Source organism: Lynx rufus, unplaced genomic scaffold (assembly GCF_022079265.1).
Source record: "Lynx rufus isolate CCGP_SWC_20201006 ecotype Redwood Valley unplaced genomic scaffold, mLynRuf1.p SCAF_6, whole genome shotgun sequence".
Classification (NCBI taxonomy): Eukaryota; Metazoa; Chordata; class Mammalia; order Carnivora; family Felidae; genus Lynx; species Lynx rufus.
Window position 1 is genome coordinate 77,706,803 of NW_025814878.1, and position 20,648 is coordinate 77,727,450.

At 35.7% G+C, this 20,648-nt stretch overlaps 1 protein-coding gene across 1 annotated transcript in view; it reads right to left on the reverse strand.

Moving 5' to 3' along the window:
- Window positions 1-4,894: 4,894 nt before the first annotated feature.
- The window catches only part of MYO6 (myosin VI), a 143,643-nt gene continuing 127,889 nt past the window's right edge, over window positions 4,895-20,648 (reverse strand). Inside the window, exons 29-32 of the mRNA XM_047102759.1 lie at window positions 13,410-13,513; window positions 12,354-12,485; window positions 7,216-7,434; window positions 4,895-6,694 (exon numbers count right to left, since the gene is read on the reverse strand). Coding sequence (XP_046958715.1) covers window positions 6,495-6,694; window positions 7,216-7,434; window positions 12,354-12,485; window positions 13,410-13,513 — 655 coding nt within the window. The 3' untranslated portion in view covers window positions 4,895-6,494. The remainder of the gene's footprint in view (window positions 6,695-7,215; window positions 7,435-12,353; window positions 12,486-13,409; window positions 13,514-20,648) is intronic.

Consider the following 20,648-nt stretch of genomic DNA (forward strand, 5'->3'; position numbering starts at 1 on the left):
ACCGTGAGATCATGAGCTGGGCCAAAACCAAGAGTCAGACGCTCAACCAACTGAGCCACCCAGGCACCCCCCGCATAAAGCTATTTTAAAGGAAGACACTATGTTGGGGGGAAAAATTACATTGTACTTTGTGACATAACCAATTCCTATTTTCCACCACAGAGAACTGTCTTCCTAAAATTTAATAATTCTATTGAATACTTCTTGACATTAACTTTGCTGTGTGCACAGGTAGATTGGCATCAAAGTAATCCAGTTTAGTCAGTTTTTAAATGTGCTACTTAATGAAAAATGATTTCTCTGTATCTATTTCAAATGTTCCACTACTATTTGCTGCAAAACCTTAATTTCAATAAAATGTAAGCACTATATTCATAGATTTTTAATAAAATGGATCTGTGTTTTAGTAGCTGTTCCCTGGATTTGCTTTATGGATTATGACACGATTTTAAGCATGATTTTAATGCTACCAAAAGATGAGAAAATATTGAACGTTGGCAGCACTATTTTAGCAGTAAAACTTCAAGAATAAAAACAAGTTATTTCCTAACAAACACATATTCTTTTGGGAAGTGGTATCCCCTCCTGGTTACAAACCCTTGCAAATTCACTCCTGTTGGCCTCAGAAATGCATGGCTCTCAACCCTATTCCCACCCCCAATTGTCCCCTAAAGTGAGGACCTGTGATTTGGGAGAAGGAATTCAAACTGTGACATGGTGATCAAGTGCCACAAAGAACGGTGGTAGGAGACGTACCTACTCACTTATCTCTGGAACCCAAGGGAAAACACGATTGTTAGAAGCATGATAGGCCAACCAAAAGCACTTGAAAACGATTCCATCAAGAGAAAAAATTAAATTCTAACACTATCACCTCCTCATAATGTGCCCTCCACCCTCTACATTTCAGTTGTGCTCTAACAAGAGTAAGGAATGTAGTTTTTGATGGGGAAAGAGAAGTAGGCGAACACTTCATTCTGTTAAAAAGGGTCCTGCTTTGAAGCCAGTGTCTCTCACTCACTGGATCACCCACTTTTCAGATTGGTCTTTTCCAACCAGCCAGAGAAGAGCTGTTGACCTGCACTCTCAGAAACCCCACCTGGATCATTAGGTTCCAAATGAGAGGCAGGAAGTAGCCTATGGAGACTATCTACATTCAAAGTCTCAGCAAGAAGGCCTCTTCTTTGGATCCCTAGATTTTACTTCCTTTGTCATGTCACAGATTGGTAAGGACCTGGGGAAAGGTAGCCAAGATTTGGGTTTTCTCTAGTTGATGAGGGAGCGTGGGGCAAGCTGAGGGCAAAATACAGTCTAACAGCACCCCCACCCCCCAGGTGGAATATGGGTGATATTCCTCGGACACTCCTGGCTGCCCAAGAACCAAGGAAAGGGATTTAAGTGCTTGCCATGGTAATGTGGGAAACTAAGGCAAATGTAAAATCAAATTCCCTTACTGCCTACAGCCCATTGACCTCCCTTTAGGAGCTCAGCTTCCTCGATGATGATATTTTGGTGGGGGCAAAAGGCAATCTTGGCTTAACATTATCCCAACCTCAAGGATCCTGTAAGTCTACTTCCTTTATCCCAACTGCCCAAAGATATATGCTAGCAATCATACTCCAAGCCCCCTGATATACATCTTAGGCGTCTCATGACTGAGGTTTTATTAAAAGGTAATAAATGGTGTTTCCCTAGCAACAGCTAGCCCCTCAAGGTCCTGGAAACCTTGCTTCCAAAATTCCTTAGAGATTTGTTCTATCCCTGACCCCCTCCCAACCTGAGGGTATATAAGGAGTTACCTGTTATGACCCCATGCAGCTCTTCATGCCCATGGATCTTGCCCCCACGCTCTAGTAAATCACCTTTTCTTGCACCAAAGAGGTCTTCAAGAATTCTTTCTTGGCCGTTGGCTCTAGACCCCATGAACCCCCATTACCCCAAAACTTCATCATAGTCAATGTGAGTAGTTGTAGACCACATATGGTCAGTCCTGTTTGTTCCCTGGATGGGAAACCCATAAAAGTTTAGGACCAAAACTCAAGGATATTCCAGTCAGTCACCTGAGTTCCACTGCCTCTTCCCACAGCCATCTAGCGCAGGGGTTCCAGCTCAGGACCCCAGACTTCTCCAATTGATTCCATCTGAGACGTGGGGCAACAAATGTAATACTTATAATTGTTTTTAACACGCTGTAACTGTATTAAAAGCACAAGATGCAAGAGGAAGTTCTACATAGATGGCATTTATTATTTCTATTTCCAGTACATCAGTATTTTAGGAAATAATCAGATATACATTTTTAAGGAAATGAGGAAAAATTAAGTAACAGTTGCAATTAGATGGATTTTCCAAAGTGAGAAGAAAATGGACAATAAGCCAATCTGAGGTTTGAAGGTGAGATTCTGCACAGATACAAATTAGGATTAAAGATTCTCATTTTAATGTACATTTTTTCCTGATTATCTTTTGAAAGATTTCTGGAAAGTCTGACAACCAAACTTACTTCATCTATTAAGTTGGTGATGGGAAGGAAGAATACACTGATGTGAACTGAACTTAACTGTATTCAATGATCTGGTACTGACGTGGGTAGACTCTACCTCTCAGAGTCTGTCCAACTCTATCCCTCCGTAAGACTTATGCACAGAATGTCTACTCACTGCTCATCTTCTCCAGTGTGGCGGTGCCATTTCTATATGCTAAGAATTTATACACCAGGTCTACTGTGACCCAAGTTTTAATAACCACAGGTTCTGCTTCTATATTACATATAATTCACTCTAAAACTCAGCAAAGATCAGGAGTGCTTTGTCACCTAAAATGTATCAGTGTTGTTCAACCTGGGGAAGTAGAGTTTTCAGGGGAAGACCCATTTCTTTCTCTTCCATCACTGTTCCTCTTCTCTTTCCTTATTGTTACAACTGTTCCCTCGACTTGTCCTTATTCTCATTTTTAGTATCTTCTGCCCTCTCCTCCCTTGTTAGTTTGTCTTCTGGGAGAAATAAACTCTCAATACTTGTTATTTCTGGTAATGAAACATAGAATATGTCACACCTTCTGGAGATGTGGAATGACAAAGGAACAACCCTTTGTAAATCTACAGGGGGCTACTCAAAACAATTTTTTTTTTATTCTTTTTGTTCCACATGATTGGAGCAAAAACGTTTATATCTCGTTCATGGTCTAGAATTAAATTACTTGATCCCTCTGGATTTCTTTTACCTCCTCTGTAAAAGGAGGCAGACCAACCACTAACATTGTATTAACTGATGATTCATTCAATAAATATTTATTCTACTTATCCAAGTACTCTTACAGTCCTTCACAAAAAGAAACCAAAGAGCTACGTATCTGGATCCCCTGAGAACCATAGTAATAACCTGTGAATTAAAATATTTTTTTAAAAATCCAATTAATAGAGCTCTACAATTAATCCTCATTATTATTCCTGCCTGTTTCTTCTATTCTCTAGCTAAGCTTCCACAAATACCACCTACCTATTTTCCACGTAAGATTATATTTTCTTTGTTGTTTGCAAAACAAAAGTGTTCACTGTGTTACAGGAAAGAATGACCTATTAAAAAGACATTATAGGAAGCAGAATGTAAGTTACAATAGAATGTCTCTTGTGTAGGCTTATACTCCTATGTGCATTATTTTATTTTTTCCTCACATAATCCTTTGAGAAGGTGCCATCTACTCAACTTTACAACAAAGAAAATTCACTGTTCTCTTGACATGTGTGTACTAAAGAAACTTCCTTTCTCTCAGTGCATACCCATAGCTCATAATACATATCTCAAATGTGTTAGTGGAATTAGGAATTACATTATAATCAAATTGAATTTTTCCTTCTCATTCTTAGTATTTTATGTATGTCTACTTTTGTAAAGTATACACTAAGGAAGGAACATGTACTGAGTAAGAAAACCCATTAAGAGAAGATTAGTTCTTGGGGCGCCTGGGTGGCTCAGCCAGCTGAGTGTCCGTCTTTGACTCAGGTCATGATCTCACGGTCCGTGAGTTCAAGCCCTGTGTCAGGCTCTGTGCTGTCAGCTCAGAGCCTGCAGCCTGTTTCAGGTTCTGTGTCTCCCTCTCTCTCTGCCCCTCCCCCGCTCATGCTCTGTCTCTCTCTCAAAAATAAACAAACATTCAAAAAAAATTTTTTTAAGAGATTAGTTCTTAATATACAGTACACTGGTTGAAATTTCAAATTTTAAATCTCAATTCAAATGACATTAAATAGAAATTGACTTTTGATTCCTATAGTTTTCACACAACGTTTATGGGTTTGACTGTGAACACTGTAAAGCAGCTATATCCACATCTTTTAGAACACCATTTCTGCTACTTCTTTTAAAGGCTGACAGGCTCCCAAATTTTTCCAGCAAAGGGGCATGTGTGTGTGTGTGTGTGTGTGTGTGTGTGTGTGTACTTGTGTATCTATTATATGTAGGTTACTGTAAATCTATCTGAATTAGGGCAATTCTCCTGGTAGCCAAAATTAACTCAGGAGACAACTTTAAATAGATAAGTTCTAGGACAGCTGTGTGACATAATTAGCAACAAAATAGCTTAAAACTGTGATTTTATTAGCTATTAAAATAAAAAATGAAAGACTTGCAACAATGCTTTGCTGTGATAAGTGTCTTACAAATTCTTCAAACATTAAGTTCTCTCATTACAGTAATTTTAACCTGTTTGATGGGTTTTCCATCTAGTACTTAAATGTATCTAGGAGATACATAAAACTCCTTCTGAAAACAGTACTAAAGGGATAAGTCATTAAAAGTCAATTTGGTTATTAAATTTTCTTCAAGGACTTTATTTGCTACTAGTTAAGCTCATCATTCACTATCCTACACAAATAAAAACACCAATTAAAGGCAAGTGATGAGAAGAGAGAGAACAGGTCGTTTATTTTCAGTAACCAGACCTTCTGCACCAATCACAGGGGCCAAATGACCCGAGGGTGGGTGAATCTCCACAGTAATACAGCCTTCAAAAGATAATCCTATTCACATTCCCAATAGCACAGATAGGACAATTTAATTTCTTTAACAGGAGACAATCATTTGCACAGTATCATAATAAATAAATATTTCTGTACTAAGACACATCTTATGAGAGAAACAATTCAGAAAAAAGTGTGTGGCTCTCACAAGCATTAATCTAATCAGCTGGGAAAGATCTTCCTGGCTGAGGTACTCTTTCTAGAAAAAACAATCACTGGAAATCATTTCAAAGGCTAGGGTCTTTAAAAATCAGGGGGAAAAGTACAGAGAATAATTTTATTTTTCTAATTTTATTCTAAAATACAAACACCACTATCATTATATCAGCATAACTCCATGATGTATTTTTGTCTCCAAATTCCTAATATAATGTCATAAATATTAAATTTGAAACTGCTGACATTTGATCAAAACTAACACACAAAGAAAAAAATTAAATCGTCAGTTACATGAAATAAGCAATTACCAAGTACTGGGCTTTTGAATTACAAAGCTTACAAAACAGTTCTATAATTACCAAAATCTCAAGGCCAAAAAAGACACTAGACATTTTCAAAAACAAAGATATTTTGAAACAGAACACTAGCTTAAATCATACGAAACAACTTGGACAAGATTCTGATACAAAAATTGCAACTGAGATGAAGTTGAAAGAATAATTTGAATTCAGTCCAGTTAAGCCACATTGCCACCGAAAACCTATTTCCTTTTCTAAATGAAACAAGTTATCTCAAAACTTTTAAGCACTGAAATGGCCTGAATTTCCTTTATTTGTCCACGGACTGTAAGAAAATATTCTTATATAGCAACAAAACATGATAGAAAAGAAAAATAAATCTGTGAGTACCTTCTTTATCGCAGAGTACATCAAATACATTCAGGCTCTTTTCTAGAATTCTAGAAGTTCAGGTGAATTGCTTTACTCAAACTAAGCCACACCACAAAGGAGGAGGAAAAAAAATTTTCCACTTTCAATGGAAATATCCATCAATTTCTGAAAAAGTGAATTAAAAAAGTACACAGCATTCCAGATCAAAGCATCAGTGCCTTGATTAAGTGCCTTAATTTTCACAAGAAAATTTAACCTAAGGTTTCATTATTCCAGTTATATGGTTCTGTGCCATCCTTGCAAAGTCAGTATTTTGAGTTTTTAAAACATTTCCTTTCCTAGAGAACAATTACAATGGACTTCAGGTAGTCTGTTGGCAAAGAATGAGAAATGTCAGAATCTGTCCAAGTGTTAACCAGTATTAGAAGGAGGAGAGGTTTAACAGTTACAGTTGGATACACGAAAACAATTTTTAGGTCCCAAGTTCACTACCATAATTTACCTTAAATTAACAAAAAGCCATGATTAATAAAATCTGTTCACTTTGTATCAGCAGTTCTAACATGGTCACAGAAAGGTCAAATCTTGGGGGGCACACACCCTACTTAGTGCCCCAGCCTGGCTCCCAGCTGTCAGGTCAGGTGCACCATCTACTTTAACAGGTTCTGCAGCATGGCCGTCGCATACGTGGGCCTCGCCTGTTTGCTCTCAATTGCATTCTGGAGGTACTGGATACCTCCGCAGCGTTCCCAAATTTCTTCAAACTGTCTTGGCAAAATCTCAGCACCACGCTTTCGAGTCAGGCCTGTCTCTTCAAGATTCAGCTCACACATCTCCATGTCATCCTTCCCTGCGCAGGTGAGACATCAGAGAATTAAGCATGTATCTCTTTAGAGGCGCTTATTATAGACTTTATACCTGAAAGAGTTACCAATTCTCACAGAATTGAGAACTTTTAAAACTTTGTTTTCTTCCTCTAAGACAGAAATCTCCTTAATAAGTTCACCAGAAACAAGTTAAATTTGTCTTCCACCAAGGACCCTTTCAGAAAGTACTAACACTGCAGTTGATCAAACACGTTATCAACCTTAATAAAAATGCTACATTTCTTTAAACAATTATAAATCAACTGATATAATTAAATACCAATGATAAGGCTCTAAGGACACAGACAAGTTTCTATGTGTTCTACGAGGACATAATTAATCCAAACAATTTCACATCATAAATTAATCCTCAAGTAACTGGAAGTCTAATTTAACTGCAAAACTCCATCCCTCAGTCCTGAAATTTAATGGATTATTAATATTGTATATTAGGCTGTTTCCTTCAGAGGGTTTATAATCCTTTTTCCACGTGACTCACACACACCAGCCACAAGCAGGATGGGCGGCTTGTCAGGATGGAGTTCCATCTGCCGGGCAATCCATGGGCCATCAAAGTGCGCGTACCACCAGCCTTTTTTCTTATTCTGCGGGTCTTTGTACTGGTCGGCAGGGCGGATGAATGGGATGCGGAAGAAGCGCTGCTGTCGGTTCATTTCGATCTCCTGCTGCCTGGCAGGAAGCTGAGACGCTGGGTTCTGCTGAGCTATTACAAAGAACAAGCAAGGGAAGTTACACCAGCAGCCCAGGGGATAATGCAAACAGCCTTTACTCCTAAAATGCACCACACATTTTGTAAGAGAAGAAGAGGGGTTCCTAATAGTAAATCTAAAACACATGTAAATATCAATTACTTAGAAGTGAGTAAAACGTAGAGTGTGATCTCTTAGAATTTTCTTTCCCTAAAGATGTTGCTTAACATCGCAAGTACACATATACACACACACCACTCCCCCTCACCCCCGCCGTAACACCAACAACAAACAAGCCCCAGCAGATTCCCACAAACGTCTGTATCAGTAACCTAAAATAAGAAAAGCAAACCAGTATTATTTGCTAGGATTTACAATTTTCCTCCAAAGAGTTCAAAGCTGAAGGCCACAGAATAACTTTCATGAGACTATCCATGATAAAACAAATGAATGGTAATTTCACAAACGTGAAGAATTATAGATACCTGTCAATCTAATTACCATTTCCTCAGAAAAGTGGAAGACAAAAGTTTGCTCTTTTGCCAACTGATTTTGGGATTTAAACTGACCAGAACAGATATTTTACTACTGCCACTACTAGACAACTTCATGACAACAACAAAAAAACTGCAACAGTTAAGCATGAACTTTCCTGAAATCCTCTTTCTCTTGGGATAAAATCCACTGAAATAAGTGGGAAGTATATAATATTTGGTTTTGTCATAAAAAAAAAAAAAAAAGAAAAAGAGAAAGAAAAACCTTGCTTTTCTGCTATTACTGGACCCGGCACTCATATCAATTTTTTCCCCTTGCTCAATTTTCATTACAAAACAGTTAGGTTTTTATTTTATCTACGAATACAAACACTTCCCTGGGCAATAATTTTGCAGTTTCAGCAGCATAATTTCAGAAAGTCTGTTTAATATGCTTTTTACTCACAACTTTAAAAGTAGACCAACCGTTTACTGCAGCTCAATTAAGAACCTCACTGAAATGCTTAAGTATGTCAATGAAAAATTATAGAATATATGTAAGTCAAGAAGGCCACATGGCTTTTGTAAGAATTTCCAAATACTGAAAGGATGAAAACACTCTTATTCTACTTTTAACACCAATAGCAAAGGCTTTATAGCAACTGAATTTATTTCTGTGCAAACCAGAGAAAGCAAAAAGCAGTTAGCAAAGCTGCACATGCCTAGGAAAGAATGACACCAAAGCCCAGTTTTGTTAGTGACTTTAAAGAGACACACCGCCTGCAGCATGTTCGTAGACATGAGTTCATTTACTCTTTGTTCCTCCAAACTACTTACAGTTTAGTGTTTCCATTTTAACTTTAAAAAATTTCCTACTTTGCAGAAAATATACTACCCCCAAATTAAGAAATTTTAAAAGCATAAGAAAAAAAAACTTTCCCTCCATCCTAAGCAGTAACAGAATACCGAACTGACAGGAAACTTACTAGGATACTGATGGCCACTTGTTAAATTAACCTTTTTTCTTTTAAAATAACAGCCTCCTGTACCTTAATATATTGGGTAAAATTTAGAAATCCAAGGGAAAGTCTTTGATAGTTTCTTTTTTTTAAACTAATGTTGAGAACTGAACATTGCATTAGGGAAGCCTTAATTTCCACAAATATTCATCTGAATAAGTACAAAGATACGGATGTTAAAAGTCTGAAACTAGGGGCACCTGGGTGGCTCAGCTGGTTAAGCACCCAACTCTTGATTTCAGCTCAGGTCATGACCCTGCAATTCGTGGAATTGAGCCCCAAGCTGGGTTCTGCATCACAGAGCTTGCTTGGGTCTCTCTCTCTGCCCCTCCCACACTCTCTCTTTGTCAAAATAAACATTTGTTAGTTTGAAACTAATAAATGACTTTTTTTCACATCCAATTGTGTCACCTTTAAAGTATGAAATGTTTTAAATGTGGCCCTATAAATTACAAGAAGCACTTAAAAAAAAATCAGGTCCAACAAGTTGGCAAACAAATATGGCATTATATCCAAATTATTATTGCTCAACTGACTGCAAAAAAAATTTACTGTATGCTAAGATGACTCAAAGCTTTTAAATTATCAAAAACATGCATCACAGGACACTATACAAGTCACGGAATAATCTCCTTCTTCTCTTAGGGGGCATCCTATTAAACCTGTATAGATTATCACACAAATTCAGATGTCTTTGGAGTGAAATGTTGATACCCTAACAGTGTTCGAAACCAGCACCTAAAGTTAGTCTTAATTCTAAAATATCAGCTGCTTATTGAGTTTTGCTACAATAAGAACTGTGCATATTCACAGCTTAAAGTGCTATTTTTTTAAAAGGAAACAATTTCATAAAACAACAGATTAATTTTGTTCTGCATATGTATTTTGGAGTGATCCAAATGAAAGCATAATCTCAAATTAAATATCTTAGTATGGCCAAACCAACATTAATGTAGTACAACTCCACTTAAAATTGTAGCAAAACAAAGTTTAATAGAAGTTAGTACTTTATAAAGTATTTTTAACCCATCTTCCAGTTAGCTCATAAGTTACAACCCATTGACTTACGTGAATTGTTCAAAAATGGTGCAAAATCTGTGAATAAATATTTTACATTGAAGAAAACATAAAAGTGGCAAAACTGTTAAATGAGCATTCTTCTCATTTATAAAGCCTTCCCATCAATCAAGGAGGTGACTAATAAATAAATATCCTATCCACAGCCAAATATTCTCATAATTACCTACAAGTATATGCTCCTTTCTGATTTTTTTTTAAAAAATCTATTTTGATAATATTTTAGGAAATTCTGCTTGATGAACATATAAAGAGGATCTAAATTCAAAAATATATGTATTTCATTTGTAATTCTGGGATACAGTAATATTCAAACAAAAATCCAACATGATGACTCAATAACAGATATTATAGTACCTTCAAAGCATTACTAGAATTTTTGTAGAAATAAAAAACTTCTAAATTCATCAAAAAAATATATGCCTTAGAGAAAAAGCACTGCCATGTTCATACACACTCAGTATGTTCTAATTTCTTTCAATTCCCTCAATCTTAAACTCATGCAATTTTTATTTTAGTAACTACGAAATAAAACTACTCTCCAAAGTCACTGTCTTAAGCAACTAAATACTGTAAATCATTACCGGGTAATTTGCCACTGCCCTAAGAATTATTTCTGGAAATCTCTTTCCATAGTAAATGTGATGAGAATGTGCTCACCCAGTACAGCATATAGGAGGAGGGTCTGATTCTCTCTACTCCCAGTTACAAGACTTTACTATGATCTGCCAAGTATTATTCTTAGGTAACAGCTACTTATATTTTTGTTAATCATAAGTTGTCACTTTATTTTCTCAAATTAAGGAATTCTTATCCTTGTAAATATTAAACTACAGAGTAGTTCCTTTTAAAGGTTTATTACCTACCCCTCTAGGAAACTACCTAGGTACAGAATTTTCTCAACTGAGCTGTTAGAAGTATCATAGTACACCTCACCTCCTTTTAACTGTACTCCTGTGTCAGAATGTATTTTACATGGGAAAAAAATAAAGAAAACAATAACTACTTTCAGAGCAGAAGTTACATTTTATCCTTAAAATGTCCCATAACCAAAGGCTACATACATGTGGAGTGTGTGTTCACATAAAATTCCATAAATTTGTTCATATACCTACATGGGACTCTTGGAAAATTTTCTTAATCTACTCTTTTGTTCTTCCAAATAGTATTATTATGAATGGAAACAGTGTAAGAACATACTCAGTAAGGTGTGTTCACACAAGGTAAGCCATGTATCATTTGCCCCTTTGGGGGTAAAGCTGGATGAGTACGGTACCAAAGTTTGGTTTAAAACTATAAGAAATATTTGTGTGTTCATTAAAAATATATGTGCCCTATATTACAACATTACTTTTCTTGTTTTAAGAAGTGCAATCATTCAAATGTATACATTTTGGGGGAAAAAAAACCATAATAAACACCTATCAGCTAAAGGCCATAATTAGAACATGACAGCTAAAAAGGTTATACCTAAACGGAATAGCCTATTCACATTTTTAGAAAACAAAGGAAACTGTGGTTAGAAACTTGTTACAGTAAACAGGTAATGGAATCATCCTGATATATTCAAATCCCAGAGATAAATCTCTAAGTTAGAGAAGAGAGTGGTGGTCACAAGAATATAATTGTGTAGAAGGCCTTCAAACTGCCAGTTCTTAGTTCTGGGTTCTCTCTCTTTGCCCTTCCAGAGCATTATATTCTGACTGATGACCACCACCACCACTCCCACCGCCCGCCCCCACCAAGCAATCACTAGCACTTACATCTAATTAACAATTACTTCCTTTACTCAATCTATTCTTTGCAACAACTTGGAAATACTAAAATTGTACCACTTAATTGACATTAATCAAACATTGCTTTCTTTTATTTACTTGGAAGATAGTGAGGAAGGCAAAATATAACTAACTGAGAGTTCATTTTCTAAGCCAACTTGGGTCATGCATTGTGAAACTATACTGTCAAGTATTGGGAATGATACTTTTTAAATAAAGACATTAAACATGGAAACTCTTTGCATTTCCACATATAATCGTTCTGCATGTGTATATACATATATGTAAAAAAATACATATTTACAACATTACTGCACAACTACTTCAGAATAGACAAGAATATTCTTACCTCCAGAGTTTACTTAACGAGTAAATTCAAATACTTCTCAATAAATATGACTTTAAAGACATATTAATAGAAATAATGCTATGAAAGATAAGCCACCGTGGTTGTGTTAGGCTCAGTGATTCACAGCTGCACGGTACAAGAAAATCTGTATTATATATTTTACCCAAATGTCTTATGTATAGTTACATATATTTATATATAGATACTCTGGAGCATTTAAAAGTACAGATTTGTTTTTACCATAATCAGTAACAGACTTTGGAGCACGTTGCTCTGTTTCAGTGTTTCTCTTCTTATTCTTGGATTTCCAAGCATGATACACTTTTAGTCTTCTGTGAAATTCTTCTCTGCAAGCTGCCAGGAGCTCAATATCTATGGATTATATAGAAAAAGCACCCCCCCACCAAAAAAGGAATTAGCATCCTAATTTAGTTGTCTAACATAATTATTCTGTGGCATAAACTTATATATATTTACACATATAATAAAACACATTTTTTGTTTTTAAATAGTACAAAATCAAAAGTAAGCATATTATTGATAAAGATGACCATTTTACAGTAATATTATCTTTTACATTTACAGAGCCTTTTCTTATGCATTATTACTATACCATTTGTTCTACGTAAGAACGCTGGGCTGAATAAATAAGTCTTTTATGAGTGAACCTGAATCAGAGAGGTGAAGTCACTTGTCCAAAGTCAGAGTCACTGTGCTCAAATGCAAGGTGTATTTAAATGCAACAGATTTTTTATGTTTGTAATTATGCAGACAAAGTCAGTGAGGAGGGAGAAAACATAACAAGTTCTGTACGCTTATGGCACCTGAGTTCATAGGCATAGCATCCTAAACTCAAACAGTGTGATTTAAACAAGAACACAATTATGTAGAATCATATGGATATAGTATTTTACTGCTTTGTTGGAAGAAAAATAGCTTTAAAAACAAAGCACTGCATTGCCATTTTTTACTTCGCATATGTAGGTCAAGACTCTGATATATAGGTATTTAAGTATTATGAATACCATCAGAAGGGTCAGTCATTAATACAGACCAAATCATAATTTCTCTCTGTTTTCCCTCTTAGACCTATATAAGAGACAGGCAAAATGAATTTAACATAAAGTCTTTCTTTGTGAGTAAACTCGATCACTATTTCAAGGTGAGAATAACAAAGAGAATGGTTTATGTTAGTTTATATGCCAAAAAAGAAAAAAATTTGCCCCAGTCTAAGTATTTCTTTTTTACCTGTTAGCCATGGAGCTTCCCAATTTTTCATCTTCTCCATACACTTACCACAAGAAGTATTGATGGTATCACGTAGTTCTGCATATTTCCATTTACTGAGATCGTATTTCTTGGTACCAGCAGCTGCCTTGGTGGCTTGTACAGCAGGACCTCTGTAATTATTATATATTTTTACATGTAAAATAGAAGCACAAAGGACATGTTGACTAAAGGGGCAAGAAGGTGAATCTAAGTCTGAGAACTGGAAATAACTACTAAAAAACCATATATTTTTGTATCTTTAACAGGTGAGATTAAGAATGGTATACTGCAGGGGCGCCTGGGTGGCTCAGTTGGTTAAGCATCCAACTTTGGCTCAGGTCATGATCTCACAGATTGTGAGTTCGAGCCCCGTGTCAGGCTCTGTGCTGATAGCTTGGATTCTGTGCCTTCTTTTCTCTCTGCTCCTCCCCAACTTGTACTCTGTCTCTCTGTGTCTCTCAAAAAATAAATAAATGTAAAAAAAAATTTTTTGTTTAAAGAATGGTATACTACAGGATTCCTACGTAAATTAAAATCTTCCAGTGTGCCATTTAATAGCTATATTATGTTTTCAATCAGAACTTCTGATTCTAAAACTCTGGTACCATGGACCTATCCCAGACTTCAGTTTAAATATTCCAACTAATGGATAAGTGGACACTTAATGTTAAAAACTACATTTATATATATTCCTCAAAATCAGAAAGAAAATCCTCTTGATTTCCTAAAAATCATTAGAAGTACATTAATGGTTTATGAGCCATAAAGGCGCACAGTACAATCACCCACAGACTACCAGAAGCTACAGGCGGCCAAGTCCCAACAAAAGCTACTGGCTCAGAACCTCCCTGGGCATGTGGTTGATGCAGGGTCCATACGTGAGTAGCCAAACTGCAACCCACTGCCATTAGTTGTGAAAGATGGGCTAAAAGAGCTGCTTGGAGTCTGGAAACCCCTGTGTTAAAGAACACTTAGAAAAGTTCTCTAAGGGGCGCCTGGGTGGCTCAGTCGGTTAAGTGTCCGACTTCGGCTCAGGTCATGATCTCACGGTCCATGGGTTCGAGCCCCGCGTCGGGCTCTGGGCTGATGGCTCAGAGCCTGGGGCCTGCTTCCGATTCTGTGTCTCCCTCTCTCTGCCCCTCCCCCGTTCATGCTCTGTCTCTCTCTGTCTCAAAAATAAATAAACATTAAAAAAAATTAAAAAAAAAAGTTCTCTAAGAAGATAAAACCACACCCTCATATTCAGCAAGTAATATGACAACTAGTAAATTATGGAGGCAGCCCAAGTATCCATCGATATATGAATGGACAAAGAAGATATGGTACGTACACACACACACACACACACACACACACTCTGGAAAATTATTCAGCCATAAAAAAGAATGAAATCTTGGCATTTGCAACAATATGGTTGGATCTAGAGAGTATAATGCTAAGTGAAATAAGTCAGAGAAAGACAAATACCATATGATCTCACTCATATTTGGAACTGAAGATACAAATGAGCAAAGTGGAAAAAGAGGCAAACCCAGAAACAGACTTTTAACTACACAGAACTGATGGTTAACCGAGTGGTGGGGTGGGGGTTGGATGAAATAAGGGATGGGGATTAAAGAGTACACTTACCATGATGAAGAAAAAGAAAAATCAGTAGCCAAGACTGAGAGCAGTGAGATAAAGACTATGCCCAATGTCCCCACACTGCTAGTAAATGGTAGCACCTGGGATTGAAACCCAGATTGCTCTGACTCTAAAAGTCCTAGTCTTAGTCCTGACTCTACCTTCTTTTATTTGCTTTATTCCTTCTACAAACATTAATGAGCACCCACTTAGGCCAACCCTTCACGCTAGGACCTGCTGACATAGACCTGTGTAAATTAAAAAAAAAAAAAATTAATTAAAGGAAGAGATTTTAATTCATGAGGCATAACAGAGATTTCAAAGGGCACAAATATAGTAGGAACATTGGTAAGAGGGAGGGAGGAAGGAAGGAAGAGAGAGAAAGAGAGAGAGAGAAGAGAAAGAGAGAGAGAGAGAAAGAAAGAAAGAAAGAAAAGAAAGAAAGAAAGAAAGAAAAGAAAGAAAAAGAAAGAGAAAAAGAAAGAAAAAAAATATATATATATAAAGATAAAATAAATTAAAAAATAAAATGGGATAAATTCAACTTTTTCATAGCAGTGCTACTCAGGGCTTACAACTTGTTTCTATATACATAACTTGAAATAACTATTCAGAAAACTTGGAAACTTCTTTTCTGTTAACAATAAACATTACTTTTCAGCAAAATATGACACCTGTCACACAGCAGACACTTAGAATAAGCTATAAGTAAGATCAATGTAACAAAGGAAGAATTTAAACACATCACATTTCAAGACATAAAAAAAAAAGAAAGATGGCACAAATATGAAAAGAACTAAATTTTAAAGAACTAAAATATTGCTTCTCAGGTATCACACAGAAATTTCACCTTTATCATTTCCTCTTTCCACATAAGAGGAAAATATCTCCTCTTAAAGAGGGATGATCAAGGTAGGATACCTGAAAATGAGGTCATATTTTCTCATTATTTTACATTCTGAAAGATAACTGCAATCTTGGCAGTCAAGACACTACCACTTAATGAGAAATGATATTTGAAAATATATATACTTCTTCCTGAAATAAAGTAAATTGTTCCTTTAATATTAAGCTTAACAATGAAATAAATAAGGCACTTTTGCTTCTTTAAATGGCCTCTTTATTCTTTCATTGTAGAGAATAAAAAATAGCACACTTCACTCTATGTACTTAATAACTGTTAGACATGATGATTGTTAGTAACATATAAGCCTGGCTAAAGAAGAATATGTGGCCAGTTAGTTCTCTCATTTTTACGGTTCAAACCTGTTTTAGATTTATTGCAGAATCTATCCTTTTCATAAGCTGTGTGACTGGCAATTTTCCATGCAGTTTTTTCTTCTTAATTGCTTTGCTCAAAAAGAGCCAGCTGCGTGTCAGCAAGGTCTTTCTATTACCCTCAGCAATAAATTAAGCTTTAACATTGTTCAAATATTCTTTTTACTCTTCTATATCTCTAAGCCACCATTCAGTAAACTAACAAAAAAAAATTCTCTTTTCTTCCTAGGTCTTCTAAGAGTCTTTTCGAGGAGAGCAGCTGAAAATTATTATGGGTTTTTGTTAATTTCTTTTGAAAAAGAGTGAATTTACATAATGTAGTTTTATAGATTGTCAGAATACCCATGAGGTGTCAATATACATAAGGCATATTTTGATACTTAAAAAAATAACACTGAATTCAAATTATTATTGCTTAAAATATGGTTTAATATTACTACCTTTTCGTTCATATTATGTCAAACAAAAATACATCTGCTAAAAAACATATTCAGCATCCCAAGTACATGAACGAAATGCATTTAAATGCTTTCCCCCATCTCTGGAATTACTAAAATAGTAAAGTAAAGGTGGAGTTTACTGCTTATTTAGGTTTGTTACAAAGACAATCATAAAAATGATATGCTAGAGTAGTAGCAAAACTGACTTCCGATTTTTAAAAATATATTAATTTTAACACTTTCAATTAACTCTGTAACTTCAAAACTGACAGTTAAAACGTTACCTGTTTATATCCTCTTATAAAGGACCAGATCCTGCTGGGAAGTCATATTCTCTGGTGGCTCAATTTTTACATCAGTGGTTTTTAAACCATGTGCTATGGTGAAAAGACTCTCACACTCTTTCTCTACTTTCCCTTCAAGGAGGCACAGAGATTCCCACCAGGGAAGGGACAGGGGCTGTGGGGCAGCACCACCTCCATGGAGAGTTTCAAAACTTTCATTCCGTTTGAGAGGAAAGGTTCCTCTACCGAGACTGAGGTGGTGAGGGCCAGTGACAAACTGGGCAGTACTACCAACAAGGAACAGTCACATCCAAAATGGCAACCGTTTCCCCACTGAGTATCACCGATTTAGAAGAACCCTGGTTTTTAGCTTTTTCTGTTAGGGTGGCATCAGGGTGAAGTGACATTTCTTGTACAGAAAATTTGCAAGGAAGAACAGACTATTCATGTAACAGGTTCCGGTCCAAATAATGAAGAGTGATTTAAAAATGTGACTTTAAGGTGACACTCATTTCCCCCAAATTCCACTGCACTAACCTATTCAGATATTCTGACATTTCTTTCGCCATCTGTTCCCTATAAGAAAAATGACAATACAACATAGTTTTATAAAGACAACTATATAAATTACCTAAAAGATCTAAAAGTATAATTTAAAATGTATGTTTTAACAGGATTATTGATTTAACCATTCACTATAATTTTACTTTGTAAAAGTCTATAATATACTTTTCAAGATGGCATATAACCATAAAATACAGCAAAATTTTTGTTTAAATACAGTTGAAGTTGTCTGAACTCCATTTTTGCAGTAGGAACTTTCAGATAAAATCTCATGAGAGCCAGGCTTTATGTATGGAATGTAATTAGCATGTTCTAAATGCACACAAGAAACTTGGCAGGATATAGATTCTACACAAGGGTTTTTACACTGGGGTTGCTTAGTAAATATTAATTAGACAAGGCATAACAGTGGTAAACGAAGCTGATCTATTTTATGGTGTCAGAGTTTAAACTTTGATATATTCTAAACTCTAAAATTCTAAATCAAAGCATGCTTTAAAAAAATAAAAGAATTCAAATGCACCAAGTGCTTGTTAAATTAAACACCAGAAGTATTCTGACTTTCCAAGGATAAACATTTCCTGAAGGCAAAACTTATTTTTCTTTTATTCCTCAGGGAAGTATAACTTTTCTCAATATTTGTTTAATTCTGTGAAATGGGATAGATGTTTCATTGTGTTCATCAACAATTCATTAATTTCATTATTTTATTTTCCTATTTGTTTTTCTTTCTTCCTTCATAATCATTTTCTCACGGCTAATTCTATTCATCAGACTCTGGCAGCCTCAAAATCTTACACATCAACAAAAATCATAAGAAAAGAAAATGGTTATGTTTGCATCAGGGTGCAGTTTCCTGGATGCCTATCAGGAGCTCTGACCCTGATTTAAAGGAGTAAAGGACCTTTGTAATTCTTTCTTTGTAATGAACATTAGGGGCTGACAGGAGGACTATCCAAGCAAGCACAGTCAGAGAAAAAGTAATCTTTCAAAACTGATGATCAAGGATAATAAATACAAAGTAATAAACAGAAATATGTATTAAATTATATATTGAGCAATTCACTTATCAATCTCCATTTAGGCTAGTCAGAATTTTCTAACTTTCAAACTCAGCAAGATTTTAATAAATATTTTTAATTCTATTATCACCCTACCTCAAGGTTTCTATCTTAGCATCCAAGAGCATCTCTGTTTCTACCATCTCTTTCTCCTAAACTTTCCTCCATTTCTTTTGCCACAGCAGGTTTTTTAAGGGAATTCATGGTCTTTCTAAGCTCGTTACCATGTGGCCTGTTGATGATATACAGATTTCTCCATATGCCCCAACACTACCCTGGATGGCAATCTCTACTGATTCAGCATCTCACCTGACCCTATATTACTGCTCTAGGAGCTGCACCAAAGAGACTAGACAGCAATGGTTCCTGCACCCAGGTGCTTTTTTCCTTCTAATTTTCCCAAACTATATGCAAACAGTCACCTTACACACTGGTTGCGGGGCTTATTTAATTCCAGCTCAAACGGTAACTATAAAGCTGTTGTCCTAATGGAGGGAAATAGCACCCAGAGATGTTTTCAAAATTTTTGGTGCCCTGTGGTATCAATGCTGTGGTGAAAGTATACTGCTGGCATCTGAGGAGGTGAAGGGCCAGGGGTGCCAAATGTCCAGCACAAGGAACAACTGCCCAGTGTCCCATGTGACATTGGCATGTCCACCGGACAGAGGTGAAACTCACATATACACAAATATACAGGGTTTTTTTCCCCATGGTTTTGATATTCACAGAATTTTTCCAGAAATGCAACTACTGTATGGAAAGGAGACAACTCAACTCTGTTCAGAACTTTACAAAGTCCTGTTCAAAATTTCATGGCACCGACAGAACATTCCTTTATCAATTTGCATTTGTAGCTGTCGCATTTATGGTGATGCTATGTATGAATAAAAACATCTGGAGTATTTGATTGTCCCAGTTGTGAGCAAGCACGTTCATATTAAAATATATATAGTATATATAAAATATAAGCAAAAAATAACAAAAATTTACTCCGATGAGGAAACTATTTCTCCTAAAAAGTAACCACAACTTGTTAAAAAAAAAAAAAAAAAAAAGGTTGTATGACTAAATCAAATTTTGAAAAGAGAAATGACATACGGTGTCATTTTGGGTCTTGCTCCACTGCTTCTGTGAAAAATAATGTATTTTAGTTAATGTCAAAACCAATTCCAAATTGTGAAAATCTAGATTGTGCCAAATTTGTTTCAATGACTTTACTGATTAAAAAAAAAAAAAAGCAAAAACCTGTTACCTTTATTTAATCTGAGATCACTCAAAATTTTAATGTTTAAAATTTTCATTAAAAATTATGAGAAAAGCATATTAAAGGCATTCAATGAAAATTAAAGAGCAAATATATTACATCTAGATTAGAAAATTCATAGAGTGTGAAGTGTGCTTGTTTTTTTACAGAATGTGAATATTATTTCATAATTTTAGGTAATGTGAAATTATCACTTTGCATCAAGGATCATATGTGTGGTTAATTGATTAAGATCATATTTTACAACATATTATGTAGAAAACAATTCTTACTTAGAAGTTACTGGATTGGAATCCAACCTGGAAAAGTAACTTGGAATTGTTTAATGCAACAGAATCCATTTGCATATATTTTTAATGCACCACAGAACCCAAGAATGACATATTCATACTATATATGAAGAACAGGATTACTTGAAGAATTCTTACTTGTAAATTTGTCAGAAATAATTCAGTGCTAACAAAGGTGAAATAAACATTCAAAAACATTTACTTGTAGCCCATGGAGTACAATGAAATTATCAAACATGGAAAATATGTATAGGACATCATCCATAATGAAGTGCTAATGCTTGTAGTACAGAGTATAAAATAACCAGGAGGTTCTGAAGGGAAGGAGCTCATGAGGACATGAGGGTCAGGAAAAGCTTTCCTGGAAAAGAGCTTAAAGGGGCATTCCAGAGGAGGGGACACCAACCCAGAAACTGTCTCACAGGAAAACTAAAACTAACTCTTTTGCCATTCAAGTCATAA